This window comes from Rhinatrema bivittatum, chromosome 1 (assembly GCF_901001135.1).
Source record: "Rhinatrema bivittatum chromosome 1, aRhiBiv1.1, whole genome shotgun sequence".
Taxonomy (NCBI): domain Eukaryota; kingdom Metazoa; phylum Chordata; class Amphibia; order Gymnophiona; family Rhinatrematidae; genus Rhinatrema; species Rhinatrema bivittatum.
Genome location: NC_042615.1, coordinates 164,465,781 through 164,486,462, shown reverse-complemented (window position 1 = coordinate 164,486,462; position 20,682 = coordinate 164,465,781). Strand labels below are relative to the sequence as shown.

Genomic DNA, 20,682 nt, shown 5'->3' with positions numbered 1-20,682 from the left:
GATCAGCAATGCTTCTGCCTTTCTCTGGACTGCCTCTAGCCTCTCTCTATCATTTCTTATTGCGATCTCCAGGTCTGAAAACGGTATTCCAGGTGAGGCCTCACCGATGACTTGTTCAGGGGCATTATCACCTCCATTTTTCTACTGGTTATCCATCTGTTGTGGCGTGGATAGAAAGACTTTTTTTTTTCTTTTGGGTGCATGTGTTTGTATGTGAAGGGAAAGGAGAGAGTGAGTTGGGAGCATTCAGCAATTAGACAATAACCAAAATTAAGTCAAGATTTCTGGAATAATAACAGATAAATGACATATGGAACTATATAAATGAGCAAACTATGTGATTAGGTGAAAAATCTTTTTGGGAATGATATCTGAAAGATGTGACTGTGGGGGAGGGGGGGTAGTGTGAATGTTTGAAATGCAGAGGCAGTAAATCTGCAGATGCATATGAAGAAATAATGAAAGCTATTGAAGTGTGCTATATTTCTTTATTCCTCTAATTAGTTTGAATCACATTAGTTTTATAATTCTGAGTGTGACAGAAAAAACACATATGTCCTATTAACAAAAGGATTATTTTTATAATTTGTTTTAAGATTAGTTATGAGGAGGTACAAAATAGGCAGTTTTGTTATTAGTTAAAATGTGATGGTATTGTGAAAATAGATTGTGGTACATTTTTTATAATTATTTTCTCACTAATTATTGTGAAGTAGGCATGATTCCCATGGCTGTGCTATTAAAGAAGGTAGAGGTCCATGCTGGGAAATCTCTTCTATGTTTAAGGAGAAATGTTTCGGTAAATTTGAGAAATTACTACTTACCTGATAATTTCCTTTTCCTTAATCTAGACAGATGGATTCAGGATCAGTGGGTTATGCACCTCTACCAGCAGATGGAGACAGAGCAATCTGACGTCACAGTATATATACCCCTGGAGTGACATCAGCCTGCCAGTATAGTCTTCAAAAGCCAACTGTGGACAGAATAGCAAAAAACTTGATTAATAACAGATAACCTTTTCTGTACTCAACCAACAGGAAACACTGAACCCAGGCAAAGAATGTATGAACACTAATCTAAGGACTGGATAAATACTTACCAGTTACCCCTGGATCACATAGCCACACAAGAGGACCATAACACAATCATTTGGCCACCAAGGGTGGGAAGCTGAATCCATCTATCTAGATTAAGGAGAAGGAAATTATCAGGTAAGTAGAAATGTATCATTTCCTATCATCTAGACAGATGGATTCAGGACCAGTGGGATGTACCCAGCTATTCTCCCAGTACATAGCTTGGCTATGTACCCAAGCTATCCTCCCAGGCCTGCACATTCAGATGATAATACCTGGAAAAGGTGTGTAAAGAGGACCATGTCCCAGCTTGGCAAATGTTGACGGGAGACAACAATCTATCCTCCGCCAATGACACTGCCTGATCCCTAGTGGAATGAGCCCTAACCTGAGTAGGCAACAGCCTTTCAGCGGCCACATACACAACTGTGACTACCTTCTTAATCCACCGAACTATTGCAACCTGCGAAGGTGGCTCACCCTGACCTTCCACCATGAAGGTCAAACAGATGATCCATCTTTTGGAAGGATTTAGAAACCTCCAGGTACTTCATGACATGTCTTTTGACATCCAAGGGATGTAACAGGCGATATTCCTCCGCATCTCTTTCCTTATGCAGAGACAACAAGGAAATGGACTGAAACAGGACCAAGGAAGAGCGCTCGATGTCATATACTTGGATTTCAGCAAAGCTTTTGATACGGTTCCGCACAGGAGACTGGTGAATAAAACGAGAAGCTTGGGAGTGAGTGACAAGGTGGTGACCTGGATTGCAAATTGGTTGACGGACAGAAGACAATGTGTGACGGTAAACGGAACCTTCTCTGAAGAGAGAGCGGTTTTAAGTGGTGTACCGCAAGGATCGGTGTTGGGACCGGTCCTGTTCAATATCTTTGTGAGCGACATTGCGGACGGGACAGAAGGTAAGGTTTGTCTTTTTGCGGATTACACTAAGATCTGCAACAGAGTGGACACGCCGGAAGGAGTGGAGAGAATGAGACGGGATCTAAGGAAACTGGAAGAGTGGTCGAAGATATGGCAGCTGAGATTCAATGCCAAGAAGTGCAAAGTCATGCATATGGGGAGCGGAAATCCAAATGAACTGTATTCGATGGGGGGGGAAAGGCTGACGTGCACGGAGCAGGAGAGGGACCTTGGGGTGATAGTGTCTAATGATATGAAGTCTGCGAAACAATGCGACAAGGCGATAGCAAAAGCCAGAAGAATGCTGGGCTGCATAGAGAGAGGAATATCGAGTAAGAAAAGGGAAGTGATTATTCCCTTGTACAGGTCCTTGGTGAGGCCTCACCTGGAGTACTGTGTTCAGTTCTGGAGACCGTATCTACAAAAAGACAAAGACAAGATGGAAGCGGTACAGAGAAGGGCGACCAGGAAGGTGGAGGATCTTCATCGCATGACGTACGAGGAGAGATTGAAGAATCTAAATATGTACACCCTGGAGGAAAGGAGGAACAGAGGTGATATGATACAGACTTTCAGATACTTGAAAGGTTTTAATGATCCAAAGGCAACGACAAACCTTTACCATAAGAAAAAAATCAGCAGAACCAGGGGTCACGATTTGAAGCTCCAGGGAGGAAGATTCAGAACCAATGTCAGGAAGTATTTCTTCACGGAGAGGGTGGTGGATGCCTGGAATGCCCTTCCGGAGGAAGTGGTGAAGACCAGAACTGTGAAGGACTTCAAAGGGGCGTGGGATAAACACTGTGGATCCATAAAGTCAAGAGGCCGCCAATGAAGAGTGGGTGACTCGCCAGAATGATGGCTACTGCCTGGAGACAATACCCTTATTCAATAAACATACACATGGTTACTGTGACTCCAACATCACTCTAAGCTTCAACAGCAAGAGGAAATGTGGAAAAAAGGATTTGCACTCACAAAGACAGGAGTAGCTGGCTTGTTACGGCGGTTACTACCCCAAACCAAATATCCAAATTACTACCTCCACCTTCCTCTATTCCTGATGCCTTTCAACTAGCTTGATCACTCCATTCTTATACTTCACTTCAATGCATATCCAGCATAGTTCTCTGCTTCAACAGCAGGGGAAAAGAAAAACTGTTACTTCACACATCCAGCAGAGCTCTCTGCTTAAACGGCAGGGGAGAAGAAAAAAGGATTCACACTCACAAAGCGGGGAGTAGCTGGCTTGTTACGGCGGTTACTACCCCAAACCAAATGTGCCTGATACTTCACTTTCAATGCATATCCAGCATAGCTCTCTGCTTCAACGGCAGGGGAGAAGATAAACAACCAATAAGGGCTGTATAACATAATCTGGGTAAAAACAAATAAGCATGGGTGTAGCTTGCTTATTGCGGCGGTTACTACCCCTACTACCTCTAACTACTCAAGCTAGATATTTCACTTGGATGCAGCTCCATCACCGCTCTCTACATTAATGGTGGGGGTGGAAGGGAATTAGAACCAAGAGCTAAGAGAAACAGATAAGTATGAGAGAAGAAATGAGGGAAGCTTGCTGGGCAGACTGGATGGGCCATTTGGTCTTCTTCTGCCGTCATTTCTATGTTTCTATGTAAGTGAAAATTTGAGACCACTTTAGGCAAGAAAGAAGAAACAGTACACAGCTGTATCGCTCCTGGAGTCACCCGAAGGAACGGCTCCTGGCAAGACAAGGCCTACAGCTCGGAAATTTGATGTGCAAAACATATTCGCCACCAGAAACACCATTTTCAAGGTCAATAACCGCAATGAAAAGCTATACAATGGTTGAAATGTGGGGCCCACCAAGAAATCCAACACCAGATTAAGACTCCACAAAAGTACTGGTAACCGCAAGGGAGGACAAAGATGTTTTACTCCCCTCAAGAAACGGGCCACATCAGGGTGAGACGATAAGGATTCACCATTCACTTGGCCCCTGAAACAGGCAAGGGCCTCTACCTGTACCTTCAAGGAATTAAGGGCCAATCCTTTATAAAACCCATACTGCAAAAATTCCAAAATGAGCAGGATCCTAAATGAATGAGGAAGCACTTCTTGATCTTCCCACCAAGCCTCAAACACTCCCTAAATTTTCAAGCTCGTAGCAAGGTGGCAATTACCGCAGTAGAATATCCATGCTTCAACAAGTGAGCCTTCTCAAGGGCCATACCATAAGCAAAAACTGGTTGGATCTTCATGAAGGACAGGTCCCTGCTGCAACAGATTCCTGTGCGCCAGAAGGCAGAGGGGGGAATCTTCGCAGATCTGCATACCATGGTCTGCTGGGCTAATCCAGTGCCATCAAAAGCACCATCCTCCTGTGGCCTTCGACCCTCCAAAGTAGTCTGCCATGGAGGAAAGGCATAGCGCAGCTTATCCTCCAGCCAGACCTGTTCAAGAGTATCGGTCCTCAAGGACTTCAGATCTCTCCTGTCACTGAAGAATCAAGGACCTTTCACATTGTGAGAAGTCGCCAGCAGGTCTAGAAATGGAAGGCCACAGCAATCCACTATCAGCTGAAATGCCTTGTCCGACAATACCCTTTCTCCTGAGTCCAGACTCTCCCTGCTGAGAAAGTCTGTTCTTACATTGTCTTTTCCTGCAATGTGCAAGGCCGAGATCTCCTGAAGATGCACTTCTGCCCATTCCATAATTTGATCTATCTCCTCCGATACTTGCTGGTTCTTGCTTCCTCCCTGCTGATTGATGTAAGCCACCATTGTTGCATTGCCCAACATTACTAGGACCACTTAATCCTCCAGTCTGCTGCTGAACTGCTAGAACACCAACTGGACTGCCTGGGCTTCCAGCCAATTGATGTTCCAGAGAGACTCTTCTGTAGTTCAGCGCCCTTGTACCATTAGTTCCTGACAGTGAGCTACCAAACCCTTGAGGCTCGCATCTGTTGTGAGTACCAACCACTCTGGCGATGTCAGGTAAACTCCCTTTCTCAGATGATCTGCTTGCAACCACCACTGGAGGGGACAGCAGACTTCCATCAGCAGGTGGAGCCGAATCAAATAGTCCTGAGACTGTGGGTTCCAACGAGACAGCAGGGAGCACTGAAGAGGATGCATATGTGCCCTCACCCATAGTACCACTTCCAGGGTTGCCACCATCAGACCGAGTACCTGTAGATAGGATTGTTGGGTGTATAGTGTTCACCAAGACATGCACCTGTGTCATCAACTTCTGAATATAAGCTTCTGGCAAGAAAACTCTGCCCTGCCTCGTGTTGAACTGAACACCCAGATACTATAACGATTGAGATGGTTGAAGGCTGCTTTTGGCTAGGTTCACCACCCAACTGAGCACCTGCAGCAGGAAGATCACCTTGTGGGTCACCAGGCAGCTCTCTTCCAGAGACTTGGCCTAAATCAGCCAGTCATCCAAATACGGGTATACTAGGATCCCATCCTTTCTCAACTCTACTGCCACCACCACCATAAACTTGGAAAAAGTTCTGCGAGCAGAGACCAGACCAAAAGGCAGCGCCCAAAACTGATAATGGCACCCCAACACCGCAAAAAGCAGAAAATAGTGCTCCAGTCAGATTGGAAATATGGAGATACACTTTAGACAGAACCAAGGAGGCCAGAAATTCCCGCAACTGCACGGCCATTATCACTGAGTGCAATGTTTCTATGCGAAAATAAGCCTCTCACAAATGATGGTTGGCTCCTTTAAGATCCAGGATGGGTACTGAACCACAGATCCAGGATGGGTACTGAACCACAGCCCTCAGACTGAGGAGCCTTGACAATGAGCACTCCACTGCCTGCTTCTTCTGCGATGAGTGGCAGGAAGACACCATGAGGAACACAGTGAAACTCCAGCACATATCCTTCTCATATCACCTCCCAGGGGTGGGTCAGCAAGCCTTCATTGGGAGGCTTGGGAGCTTCCACTATTGAGCCCGCACCTTGCTTGGGATGTGTGGAATGAAAACACTCTGAAAGGTGTTCCCTCTGTAGGGATAAAACTGCTTGGAACCCCTGATATGATCCCTCATACCAAAGGGGTGCAGCAACTGCTTCTTATCCTCCAGCAACCAAGGAACCAGGGATTCACCTCATTTACTGGCCAGTTTCTCCAACTCGCTCCCAGAAAAGAGAGAGCCTTTAAAAGGCAATTTCATAAGATTAACTCTAGAGGTCGCATCGGCTGACCAGCCATAACTGATGCTTGGTCGTTATTACCAAAGCTGCTACTCTGGTCAAGGTACAGACTAAGTCACAGCCCACATCTGCTAAAAAAAAAGCAGCAGCAGGTTCCATAACTGCCCTGGGATCTACTCCAGAGTTATCAATCTCCTGGGACAAACAAGAGCAGGCCACCAAAGAACAACAGAAAGCTATCTGCAATGTCATTGCCACTGCTTCAAATGTTTGCTTAAGAATATCCTCAATCCTCCTATCATGCACATCTTTCAAGGCTGCTTCTCTCTCAATGGGGATAGTCGTCCATTTAGATAGTCATCCCATTCAAGATCAATTAATTCTTGAATGACCTCCATAACAGGTAAAAAAAAAACCAAGAGGTTTTACGCAAAAAAATTAGAATGGGATTTTTCTTTGGCTCAGACGTGGATCTGCCTCGGGTCCGTCCAGCATCTTCAACATCTGGGAAATCACAGCCAGCAGTTCATCTCTATGAAAGAACCGCAACATAGCCCTATATGTTTCCAATCATGGAGGTATTTCCCCATTCTCCAGAGAGTCAGGATCTGCCTCATCATCAGTGCTATCCAGATTCCTGTCAGGAATACCTGCAGCTAATCAAGATGTACTTCGGTGCTTAAACATAGTACTGGAAGAGGGATAGGCCACCGCCTGAGGATCTGACCTGACAAGATTGGACGGGGCTGAGTACTGCACCTGAAGAAAGGATTGGAATCCTTGAAAAAAGTCTACCCAAAAAAAAGGCAGACGGATCCATGCCAAAACCAGAAGGCTCTTGTGCGGTGCCCACTGAGCTGCCGTCACCTGCTGAGGAAGCAGTCAAGGGAGTTCCAAGGTCAGGCATCCTTTTTGACATGTCCTTACCAGACCATCATCAGGCTGGGAAGAACAAGGCTTAGTAATATCAGAGGAAGATAATTATCCCTGAGCCTCTAAGCAATGCTGGCACAAGTTAGAGGGTCCTCCAGGAGGAGAGCCTGAATATGACAGGCAGCACAGAGGGAAAGGGGCTTAGGTTACTTAGCCACTGGCACCATTAATCTGTCATTTCGCTTAACAGGCGACTAAAGATGTGCCTCAGGGAATTTTAAAACTGGCACATGTCCAGCCCATGATCAATTTCACCAGTTTGTCCACCAGTTCACCCAGTGTGGAGCTAGGTGTTCAAGACCCCCATGGTTTAATAGCCTGCAATCCACTCAGTTAACCCAGAGCCTTCAAACCCTTCTGCGATTCATGGAACTTTTTTTTATTTAGACTTACACCTCATGAATAGCAGAAGTAAAGTTACTCGGCACTGTACCTGGGTGCGCACCCGGGCGCATAACTATTTATGTGCACATCGCTTGTCCTTGCCCCAAAACACCCACGCCCTGCCAAGACAATGCTCCTTTTTAATTCCAAGTGAGATATGCACTCCACAGGAGATGCGCATGCATGTGGGTGACTTAAAATATGGCGGGTGTGCATAAGCCGTACATGCATGCACATCTCTTGATTTTGGCTTTTAAAATTCACCTTCAAAGGAGTAGGTCATGGCCTTCCAACAGTCTTTCTGCACCTGGAGACAGATAACGTGGGCCATTCTGTTGGGAGACCTGATGTTGATGAGGCTACTCAACTGAGAGGTTGATTTTAAAACAAGTGAACATGCGCCCATCACGCCTGTATCAGTGCTTGAGTGAGGATATGCTAGAATATTTAATTGTGCAAGCACTTGTATACATATGTTTTCAAATCGACCAACTGTTCATAATAATGCTTTTAATTTTAAGAGGTAACTCGAGTAAATCTATCATGTGTGTCTTCAATAGGACCATGTTGGCTTTTACATAATGATATCAACAAATTTTAAAACATGCTTACATTAGGTATACTCCTAGTTCTCTAGTTAGTCCACTAGTTTGTCCAGTTAGTAGCAAGGCCTTTCAGACTGCATGCTGCCCAGTTGACCTGTACCCCTCACTGTGTCCTATAAGCCCTAAAACTTGAGATCTACAGGAGCAGTAGTAAAGTTATGTGGATATCTAACGTACACGTGCTGTGGATTTCATTTTTATAATTTGGAGTTATAAGCGTAAGCTTTGGACCTGCCCCGAAATGCCCATGCTCTGGTTTAGCTCTGCCCTGGAATGCCCATGCCCTGGAATTCCCATTCCACACCCCTTTTCTGCCCCCTTATTCTTCACGCACGCACGGGTACATACGAATGTATTTTCCAGCTTTTTAAAATCCATGTTGCTCATGCACGGCCCACATACATGTATATTTGGCCATTTTTGCATTAGCAATGTTTTTCACAAGGACCCGGGCAGTTAACTGGGTTCACCCGGGCTACTCTTATCAAGCTGTGGCCTATGAACAATATCATTACCAGATAAAAATTATTTGTTTTTATCCAAAATGCAAAATGCTCTGTTGCTTTATAGGATGTAGACCAAAGTTGACAAGTGGACACTATCCAGTTGGAATAAATCTGTATAATCCATGGATGCACGATCATATAAGATATGAGACCACAAATTTACCTATTTGCATGTTGACCTTGGCAAACTCCATATCACAAAGTGAAAATAAACCCACTGGTGACAAGAAGCCAACTCTGACCCCACAATGTAGGTTCTGAGCAACCAGTGCATGAGACATGGAGTGCCATTCCTCAAGGCATCCACCAGCTGCAGCCCAAGTCTTACCTCTTAAATGGATAACCAATATGTTAGTGCAAGTCAAGCTAGCCAGCATCTGATGTATACAAGGAATATAACCATCTCATTGCATAGCCCTCTAGCCAAACCACTGCAACCACATGTTCCAGGTCGACAAACTGAGGTGTGCACCAAATCTGCCAGACCTTGCATGCCCCTCTGCTCATGAGACAAATGAATATGCAATGAATCTGATTGTCAGTTGTCACTAGACGGATCCTGGATGGGAAGAGAAAGCTTAAAGTCAATGAAAAGCAGCCTTAATACAGCTTTCTCCCTGTCTGATATAGGACTTATAAGCAGCAGAATGCAATCTTCCAATTTGTTGAATGGCACTCTCTGACAGCCCTGAAGCCACTGTGCTGGAGGCTGCCCTAACTCTAAATGAACGAATGCCATATATTTCAATACTCAACCACGCAGCCTGAAGGCTTACTTAAGAATTGCCATGAACTAATACATACTCAAAGGGGAACCATCAACCTGGATGAGGAAATAGCAGCCATCCTGAGGCCGCACTGACAAATATGTTCTTGCATTTGCAATAGGGCAAGTGTCAAGCCCATAATTTCTTTTAGGGTAATAGGTTGACCTCTACCTAACTGATCTCCTTTGGATTGTTGTAAATGGAGTTTTATTTTGCCCTCAGCTAGAGAGATTCCAGCTATTGTGAATGCTATTGCAGGTGGTGGCCACCAAATCACCCACCCTCAAAGCATCAAAGAAAGCTAATGAGAAGGCCACTCAAAAGAAAGCCACCTCTAATTCAGAGGAGGTGTCACAAGAATAGCAAACAGTCATGGGTGACTGGTCTGCAGGTGTCCACTTTAGGCCAGCCTCCCTTGCCCAGCCCTCCATAACCTTCTTAACAAAATCCAACCTGGAATTGGGCCAACCCATCACCTTGAAAAAGAAGGCTAGTTCCGCTAAGTGCAACTTTTCCGGGGAAATCCTTGAATGTGTATCAAAGATAAAGTATCCCATCAACTGATGAATACATATTAGTCCCTGCTGCCAGTCTTGGTTCTTGCAGAAACAGAACAGCCACTTCTATCTCCTGATGTAAGGCCTCCAGGTGGCAGAGGCCACAGATTGGAAAAATAAGTGCATAGTTGCACAATTCTTTTCAATTTGGCAATAGCTCTGGGAGAATGTTAGCTAATATAGTCAAAACTTGGGTGGAAACCAAATTCATTTAGTTTGAGGAATGCAGTGAAGGGAAAAATGTAATACTAATAAGAAATTTGTGACTCGTTCCATAAATATTATGAAATGTTACATACAGCCAAAGAGGAACATTTAGCAGAGAATAATCTAATTCTTCAATAAATTTAGATTGCCTACATTAATTATAGACCAGCTAGAGAAGTTGAATGTTCCTACTTTTATTCAAGTGACTACAACAAATAGTATAAGTGAACTATTAAAATCCCAGGACCAGATGGATAGAGTGCAGAATGTTAAAAGAATATTGTTAGAATACTGATACACACCCTTGGGTAAAATTTACGATGCAGCATTTTGGATTAGTAGTCTACCAGAATCATGTGTGGCCACTATAATGACTATTTTCTCTAAAGTTGGGAAAGATTTAGAAATTTCATCTTACAGACCTATTTCACCATTACAGTTTTACATTAAGTTGTTTGCAAAAGTGATAGAAAATAGAATAAGAATGCTACTGCCAGGCCTCGTTTCATTCCAAGCACATTTTATAAAAGGAAAATAAGCAGACCTAGACATCCACAAACTATTGACATCTTCTCACTGTTAGAGAGCTTTGACGTAGAGATGGCATTTGATAGGCTCACATGGAATTACATGTTTTTCATTTTGGAGTATGTTTTAAAAGTAATGCTGTAAAGTGGATACAATTGTTTTATTAAGCACCAGGATCAGCAGAATTAGTAAGTGATATGGTCTCAGAGGAATTTGTCCTAAAAAAAAGACACAATGCAAGGATATTGCTTATCTTCCTCCCCCCCCCCCCACACACACACACCCCCCTTGTTCATCTTTACTTTAGAACTGTTGATTGTGAAAAACAAAGAAAATCCTTTGATTAAGCCTAGACATTATTAAGCATGAGTTATAAATAACTGCCTTTACAAATCTATTATTATGCATTACCCCACTAAAACGAACCTTAGATAATGCAATGCATGAATTAGTGAACATTAGGATCTTCTGGGGCCTAAAAATTAATATAGGTAAGTTAGAAGTGATTATCCTACTGGGCTTTTGATGTTTAACTGGAAGGGCATTTTGCCATTAAAATCAGTTCCTTACAAGTTAGATATTTGGGCATACAAATCCCTAAAGATATAACTTAGATATATGCACATAATATTAACCTGCTGATGCAGCGAAAGAAAAAACAGTAGGCCTAGAAAAATGTGCCACTTTCATTATTTGGGGAAAGATAGTTATTTAAAATGACTTAAATTCTCTAAGTGGCTGTCTGTGTTATAGCTATTACTACTGTTCATAACTAAAAAACACATAATAAAACTGAATAAAATAATGTATTTGGGGAAATAAAGTGCCAAGGGTGGCTCTGTAGATGTTAATGAACAACAAGTGCCATGCTGGGTTAGACCTAGGTCCATCGACTCCAGCAACCAACAGTGGGCAGTCTGGGTCACACATACCTGGCAGAGCCCCAATAGATATGTTCCTTGTATCTCACTCCCAGGGACAAGCACTGGCTTTTCCAATAATAACTGTTTATGGATTTTTGCTTCAGGAGCTATTGTGCCTGTTTAGGTCCCTGGTGAGACCTTGCTTGGATTACTGTGTACAATTCTAGAGACTGCACCTTCAAGAGGATACAAACAGGATGGAGTCAGTCCAGAGGGTGGCTACTAAAATGATCAGTGATCTTCATTCTAAAGCATATGAGAATAGACTTAAAGATCTAAATATGTATACCATGGAGGAAATGCAAGTTAGTGGAGATATGATAGAGACATTGAAACATATCAAAGGCTTCCATGCACAGGAGGTGAGCCTCTTTCGACAGAGAGGAGACTTTAGAGCAAGGGGGTCAAGCGATGATGTTGAAAAGAGACTCAGGAGTAATCTTAGGAAATATTTCTTTACAGAGAGGATGGTAGATGCATGGAACAGCCTCCCAGTTGAGATGATAGAGACAAAAACAGTTTCTGACTTCAAGAAACATGGGATAAATTAAGGGTATCTCTAAAGAAGTGATGAGAATTATAATGCTAAATTAATTAGAAGAGTAGGCAGACTGAATGTGCTATATGGTCTTTTTCTCCCATCATGTTTCTGTGTTTCTCCAATCCTCTTTTGAACTCCATTATGTTAGTTGCTTTGACCGCCTCCTCTGGCAACAGACTCCATAGCTTTATTGTGTGCGAGTCAAAAAATACTTCCAATTTGTTTTCAATCTGCCAGGAGCTAGTTTCATGTTATTTCCCCTAATCCTAGTGTTGCTTGAAAGAATAAAGTATGTTCCCGATTAACCCCTTCCACTCCACTCATGATTTAAAAAATTTCAATCATATTCCCTCTCAGTCTTCTCTTCTCCAAGCTAAAGAGTCCTAATCTATTTTGTCTTTCTCAATAAGGGAGATTTTCCATCCCATCACCCGTCTCTGTATCTTTTCTATATCTGCTATGTCTTTTTGAGATGGAGTGACCAGAACTGCACACAAAATGTGATCACACCATGGGTCTATACAAAGGCATATATTCAGTTTTGTTTTCTATTCTTTTCCAAATAATTCCTAATACTCTATTTTCTTTTTTGACCCCACCAAACACTCAGTTGAAGATTTCAATGAATTGTCCACAAGGACTATAAGGTCCTATTCCTGGGTGGTGACTTCTAAGAAAGAAGCCAGCAACATGTATCTATAGTTGGGATTATTATTCCCTGCATGCAGTAATTTCTATTTGTCCACGTTAAATTTAATCTGCCATTCAATTGTCCAGACTCCTAGTCTCACAAGATCCATCTGCAGTTCCACATAATCTGCTACTGTTTTAATGACTCCATAACGAGATGAAATCTTTGGAATATTGTGCGTTATCACGTGATAGAGCCACAATATGTCAATATCATGCGATAAACCACATTTAAGGCATGTAAAAAGCTGTTTATTGCACATTATTACTTTATCGTTGCTTAGTAAATCTAGGCCTAAGAGCCTAAATTTAGCCTCAAACCTTCCTCCTGGACCTTCCTATATCACTGTTACCCACATGTACCATGACAGATGCCCCCCCCCCAGCACTTTCTAAAATCTTATGTAGGTAGTGCCTGAGGTCCGCTACCTTCGCACCAGGCAGGCAAGTTACCAAGTGATCCTCATGACCACCATCCACTCAGCTATCTACCTTCCTAATGATCAAATCATCCACTATAATGGCTGTCCTAACTCTTCCCTCCTGGGCACAGACTCCTGGAGATACATCCTTGGTGCAAGAGTCATATCAAAAGGGCATTTTACAATTTACATGTTGTCTCAACTTTACTGCTTAGCAAGTATAGGGCCTGATTTACTAATGCTTAGTAAATGAGGCCCATAGTAAGGTATGTAGAAGACCCACCATATCATGGTCAACAATTTACCTTTTTAACCTTTGACCAAGAGAGAGTATATCCTGTGGATCTGAAATATATTTATGTAAAGAGGAACCTAAAAGAGCGTAATCATAACTTCATTGAGAAAAGCATGGAAGATGCCTTATGTTAAGAAGCAGAGGGGTTTTATGCTGTCTCCTGATGCATTGTAATTTGGATATTATGCTAGGCATTCATGGTGTATGTCAGCAATGGAAGAGTAAAGGCTTAACTTCTATCTCATTTAATTCTGAAACAGGATAAAGTAGTGGAAGCTTTTCAGGTATTAAAACAATGATGTGGCATAAACAATAATAATGAATTCTGTACCTCTTTACATGTGAAATATGAAGAAACGTTTGTGGAAGATCTTTACATTTTTGGATGGAAGAAAAATTGATAACTTCTTTGCTGAAGGAGCTAAATGAAAATGATCACGCTTGCTTTATTATTAGCCATAAGGATACTGACAAGAGAATGTTTGTAAGAATGCTTTATTCAATAAACAGAGACAAGACAGAGAGGTACATTTGATTTTTTCATGCCTAAAACATGTAAATATCATGATAAGAAAATACAAAATACAGCATTTTATTTATTTAAAACATGCATATTCTGCCTACAGCAGACAAACTGTACTAGGCAGATTGCATATAAATGATTTTAAAGAGCAGTTCAAATTTCTAAGTCATAGATATCTTCATGGAGCTTGTGTGTTCAAAGAAAAAGTTACAAAATGTGTTAAATGTAAGATGGACAAAGCTGACTTTAATGCAGAGCTTCTAGCTCTGTTCTAAATTTAAATGTTTTTGAATAGTATTATTTTATATCTAGGAAAATTTCAAACTGTAGATTGACATTATCTTTTGAGATGTTTTTAAGAATTTGGCATCACTGGGTCCTGGAAGGAAACAGTTTAAATGAATTTTAAGGGAATCATTCCTATTAGCAAAGAAAAGTATATTAACACATTAGTTTCTAGAAGAGGGTCCTGAATTAACACATTGAGAAAATAGTCCTTATAATCTGATGGCAATGCTGTAGCAAACAGCTAAGTTTGCAATACACCCAGCAAATGAGCCTGTCCTAAATATGTAGAAATTTTATAGCTGCTCAATCCCCCACAGAGTAAGAAGTCTAGTTCTAGACAACTGAGTTCCAGTTCTGTCACTTTGTTTAAAAGAGCTGTCCTTGAAACTGGCTAATGAGGAATTTACTTTGATGGTAGAGATTTCACTTATTACGTAATAATATGGCAAGGTGTATCACATTTATTTAGCTATTAATGTTATAGCCTGTAAAAAATAGGTGGACCTTGAGATGAAAATGGAAAAACTGTAATTGTTGACAAATATTACTGTTAAACTAAAATGCAGGCTCTCCTATACTCTGATCATCAATCGGGCCAATACAGTAAAAGTCGCGGGAGAGCCGGCAAGCGCCGGCTCTCCCGACGCGCGCATAGGCCAGTGTCCTGGGCACGCAATTCAGTATCGGCCCATATGCAAATTAGGGCCCGCGGTAAAAGGAGGCGCTAGGGATACTTGCATGTCCCTAGTGCCTCCTTTTTGATAAAAGCAGCGGCTTAATTTTACCGGCATCGGTTCTCGAACCCGATGACAACCATGGGTTCGGAAAATGGACGCCGGCAAAATTGAGCGTCTGTCTTCCAACCCGCAGGCCGCGAGCAGATTTTTAATTTTTTTTTTAATTTTTAATTTTTTTTTATTTTTGGGGCTTCCGACTTAATATCGGAGGGTGTACAGAAAAGCAGTTTTTTCTGCTTTTCTGTACACTTTCCCGGTGCTGGCCAAAATTAACTCCTGCCTTTGGCAGGCGTTAATTTGTGAAAGTAAAAATAGCGCGTCGAAAACACGCGGCCAAACGGGGGATAACAGTGCGCGCAGAGCGCTCAGAGCACACTTTTCTGCATCGGCCAGAATGCTGTGTGGACAGAGCGAGAAGAATTGGATATGGGTACAGGGGCACTGAATCAGGTAACAGAGAAGGAGATTTGGCAGGAGAGCTGAGTGCAGTGTCTTGTGCTTTTTGTTTCCTTCCCTATTGTTTGGTCTTTGGGTGGCTGAGTTTATGTTGGTCTTTATCTCCAGTGTTGTCAGTTTCAGCATTAAGATTTGCAAGAGGGGCGTGACAGTGTGTTAGAATGAAGTAAATGGAGCCTGGTAGGGTGCACACAGGAATGCTAGAAGTATGACTGCAGAGAGTGTGCTTAGGAGTCTGAGTAGTGAGGTAAGGAAGAGGGCTGAGAACAAGTGAGGGCACAGATCATGACAGAGAGGATGAACAGCAGAGTGGATTTTATGTTGGAGGGTGGGGGAGGCTCTGTCTTAACATGTGGACATCATAGTAAGGAAACTTGATCTGGTGTTGTGTGACAAGAAAGAGGAACGGGAAAATGTGTGCAGGTGCGTAAGCTTGTATGACTGAGAAATGATCGTATGTAGCAGAAATTAAAAGTGCTATAGGTTGTCAGCATAAATAAGTTATCCTTGCAGTTGTAGTCATGCAGTTTTCCAATAGTGTTTGTGTCCTTTAATACCCCTACGGTGCCAGGGATTTGCACTGTGCGTCTGATTATAGGAGAGGTGTAAATGTGTCAAAGGGTTTGCATACATATAGAGAACACAATATTTATCTATTTATTTCCACTTAATTGACGCTTCACAGTCATACTTTCAAAGCAGGTATAAACAACGAATCATATGGAGGACAAGTCTGAGCATGGAAGATATGACTGAATGAATACTTGTGAAAGACAGGAAGTTAACGCTGTGAATGCAAATAAAACTCTGTAAGACAGATTGTAAAATGGAAGGGTATAGTGAGGGCCTTTCCTTCAGGGGACCTGATTCAGTCCAGGGCGATGATTTCTGCCCTCAGCTGATTATCAGTCCAGAGCATCTGTGTGCTTACTCCTATCCCTGCTAACACTGCTAACTTGGCAATTTATCTAAGTCTGCAAGCTACATACGAATGGAGCAGGAAAATCTTAATGAACTTTCAGTTCTCTGTCTGCCATTTTACAGTTTTAGAAACCAAAAAAAAAAAAAAACCTGATAGAAAAGGGTTAGAAAACACTCATAGTGGTAGATGTCTTTTTACCTCGATTCATTTCACACTGTAAATAAACAGTTTGTTGTGTATACATTATAGGGTAAAACTGCCAATCTATGTGCATACTTTTCAGCCAGCACAAATCCAGCCAGCTTTAAAACACCAGGCGTCTGCATACACTGTGTTGGAAGATCATTTTGTTGCATGGTTAAAACTCTGCATGGATTCTTCCACCACCTAAAATGCTAGTGTTTAACCTGCTTGCATACATTTTTTTAAATTGTGTGCATGCAAGTGGTTTCTAACCACATCTATGAAACGTCCCTCTAGAATGCTTGTTTTCTGTGCGGCTATGAGTATGTGCATTACAAAAATACATGTGTCCACAGACAGATAAATATCCACTTAACCAGCTAGGGCTGATCTACCCACACAAAAGGCATGCAAGCCTTCGAAATGTATTCTTAAAAGACTGAATACTGCTCTTCGTTTTCTCTGGGCCATAACTGTTTTACAGTTTAGATTACAGTTCGATGTAAATTGAGACATTTTAGTGCTGCATTTTCAAGATGTATTTTTTAGGCAGAAGAACCCAAACTGCCTGACCTGTGTTACGCAGTTTAGAGAAACTCTAATCCCCTTGAGCTTATTTGCCATTCTCTAGCAGACAACTACATCTTGATGGCAAAGACCATCATGTTTACCCTGCCTAGTGACATCTGCTGTCATAGAATATAATCAATACTAACTGCTGGCATATTTCTCATTCTCCTCCCGAAATATTTAACCCTCAAGCAGTGAACAGGAATGTTAAGTAGAAACGTGTAGTAATTTCTCAGAAAAGCAGATGGTTAAAATGTATCAGCAGCGCAGGGTGGTCTGTTTCTCAGAGTCCCATATCTGCTGTCAGTGGAAAGCAGGTTTGGTTTTACTTAGTTAAGTCAAGTCATCTGCCATCCATTCTAATTACTTCATTCCAGCTTAATTATTCATCATGCCATTAAAGGTGAATGACAGAAATTAATGCAATACAGGGATTTTGAGTCACTCAGCAGCAATACACTGTATGAGGCAGAAGTAAATCCTGCAGAAAATTGCCGTTTAATTTATGCTCAAATACAATTTGGAAACTTGCATTGAATGTTATTCAATATTCTCTCTTTTTCTGAGATACGTAGATTGTTTTATTTTTATATTTTTACACTTTTATGGAACTTCAAAGACTGGAGCAGGTATTAGAAAAAGCTTGGCATCTGTTCAATGTATGTACTTGTTCATGCCCCAATAGAGCTCATCCTAGCAGCCTTTCGCTTCCCCCTCCCCCACACCCCAAATAGTCTCATTTTCAGGATACCCACAGTGAACATGCAAAAGCTATATTTGCATACAACAACCTCACTTCGATCCAGTTCACACAATTACATTTTGTGCATATTTATTGTGACTATTCTGATGACCAGACTAATGGTTGCGTGGTAAGGGGTAAGGCACCCAGAAATGTGTTGAGAAACACTGGACTAAACGTCCTACTGTTAACAAGTATAACAGTTTTACCAGGATTTTCTGAAATACTTTATGAACAATTAACTGTGAACTAAAACTATATAATTCTATCTATCCAGCACAACTTTGGGACTCTACATTCACTATTGAGCTTTTAGGCACTAGTAGTATACAGAATTCAAGTGCTAAAATTCTTAATAAGATAATGTTTTTGCTTTTTTCAATTACAGATACGGAGGCAGAAAGAAGTGCATTAAGGGAACATGTTTATCCAAAACTAAGAGAATTCTGCAGAGAAAACTATGGCCTGGAATTTCAGGTAGATATTCTGGGTTCATTTCGGACAGACATTTAACCACATCTTTTTTTTTTTTTAATATTGTTTATATCAATTTATAACTACTCTTGTAACTACAAAACTGGCTAAAAAAAAGAGGCATTCTGGGGTATTCCGGGGAGGAATTATTATTCAGCTAATAACTGAATTTCAAATCTATCCAGCTAAGTTATCCGGCCATTTGTGGCCAGATAACTTCCTAATTAACCAGATATCTTTAAAAGAGATCTAGTTCAGTAGTGCTGTCAGACAGGGAAAAAAAAAAAAGTAAATGGACCTGTAGCCTGAATCAAATTTCGTTCATGGCCATAGTGGGCCATGTACCCCCATCCTAAACCCCTTCTAAAATATTTAAAACTGCTGTGGTCAGCAGGTCGGTCGTGTGCCCCCATCCATTAACATTTAGATTTGAATCCTGTTTCCTCCTCCTGGTCCCTCCTACCCACTTGCAGCCTCAATAGGCCGGGCCACACCCCCTGCCCCCCCCCCCCAATTCCACTCCCCCGATACTAAAAGAAATTCCCTGCCAGGAGCAAGAACTAAACCCACACGCTCCCGGCTCTTCGGCGCTCCTTCTGACAGAAGAGCTGGAAGCATAAACCTCCCGCAGTTGGACACATCCAGCATTTCCAGCTGGAGAGCTGGGAGCGGGTGAATTTATACCTCGCTCACGGCAGGACTGGTTTTTAGTGTGGAGTTGGATTGAAGGGATCCGGTGGTACGGGGTACGGTCCAGCCTATTGAGACTCCAGGTGGGAGGGGAGCCGGATTCATATCGAAATTTAAAAGTTATTGGGTGGAAGGGGCGCGACATGCTGACCACAGCAGTTTTAAACGATGGGGGGAAGATTTGGACTACAGGTCCCTTCCCTTTCCTTTTTTCTTGTCTAACCTAGCACCTCTTGATCGGATACGTTTAGACCAAACTAGCCATTTTCAAAAGATGGTGGGATAGGTTTAAAATTATCTAGAAAGAGGTAGCTGGATAATTTAGCTAAGTATATTCAGCTGGGCGTTTATCCTTCTGAATATCTGGGACAAGTTATCCGGCTAACTTTAGTCAGATAACTTGTCCACTGAATGGCATATTGAATATGGACCTCACAGTGATCTTAATTTAAAACTGGGCTTACTTAAAGAAAAACAAAGCAAATCTAAGTTTATTTCTTTTACTCAATAATATTTCCCATCATTGTATATATGTATTTTATTCTAGGTTTCTCGTGAAACTATTATCAATTTAGGGAAAGTATCTTGTCATGCCAATAGATTTTTCCATCTTATTTTTACTGAGCTTTATAGTTATATACAGTATATGCTTTGGAGAAAAAGAACTCTGATATATAATATAGATAACATGGAGAAAATGCTATCTACCTGTGATATCATATTTATTGAATATATTGTATACGTGTGATATCCATATAGGCTGATTGAAGTAACTGTGCTTTCTTTAATTTTTTTCTGCATATTTACTGCTTATTTACATTTTAAAAGAAGTAACAAGAGTAAGAATAACAAGAAGTTAATAATGATAAGTAGTAGGAGTAGTAATAAGAACTAATGGAGCCCGCTTTCCAGGGTGCATATATGTGATTGTGACTGCACATCTACGAAAAATACCCCTGTCAGTATCCGCTCGGAACCCCTGATATCCTGAAATTTAATAGGGCTAGCACAGGAAACATAAACGTTATTAGGTGGGGACACACGGACATACACATACACAGAAATGGTGATCTCACAAGTCTGTTATTTTTTTCTTTGGAAGAGTCTGACATTTATCAGCTTTCCTATTGGATGGGTTTATACTGATAGGAGACAATTTGTCAACAGTTACATAATTAGTAAGCATCTGAAAAAAAGACCCACGTGGTCTCAAAAACTCATGTGAGACTACATCTTTAAATTGTTCTTATGTTGGTCTAACAAATGGCATCACAACCTAAAAAGAATCCAATTTTCTCTGAGACTAGTTTGGTTACTACAACTCTGGTTCAATAATATGCAAAATAGCTCCATCTCTATAAGCTGAATTGTAGGGATATGCAGACTCAAACATTTCTTTCATAGGTCACCAAAATTTGTTTGGTTCGTTTCAAACGAAAAAAAAAATTCCTTTTTATTTGTTCCATTGATTCATTTATTCATTTCCCTTTAAAGTCAACGAGGAAAGTAATGCAGTCTATTGTGGGCTCCAAATTTGGGTGTTTTCTAATGAATTTTAAAGAAACTTGTGGG

The 20,682-nt window shown here is 41.5% G+C and overlaps 1 protein-coding gene across 1 annotated transcript in view; it reads left to right on the top strand.

Annotated features, from left to right (window-relative positions):
* Nucleotides 1–20,682, top strand: part of NWD2 (NACHT and WD repeat domain containing 2) — a 309,581-nt gene that overhangs the window by 117,043 nt on the left and 171,856 nt on the right. The window contains exon 2 of the mRNA XM_029589587.1: nucleotides 18,335–18,423. Coding sequence (XP_029445447.1) covers nucleotides 18,335–18,423 — 89 coding nt within the window. The remainder of the gene's footprint in view (nucleotides 1–18,334; nucleotides 18,424–20,682) is intronic.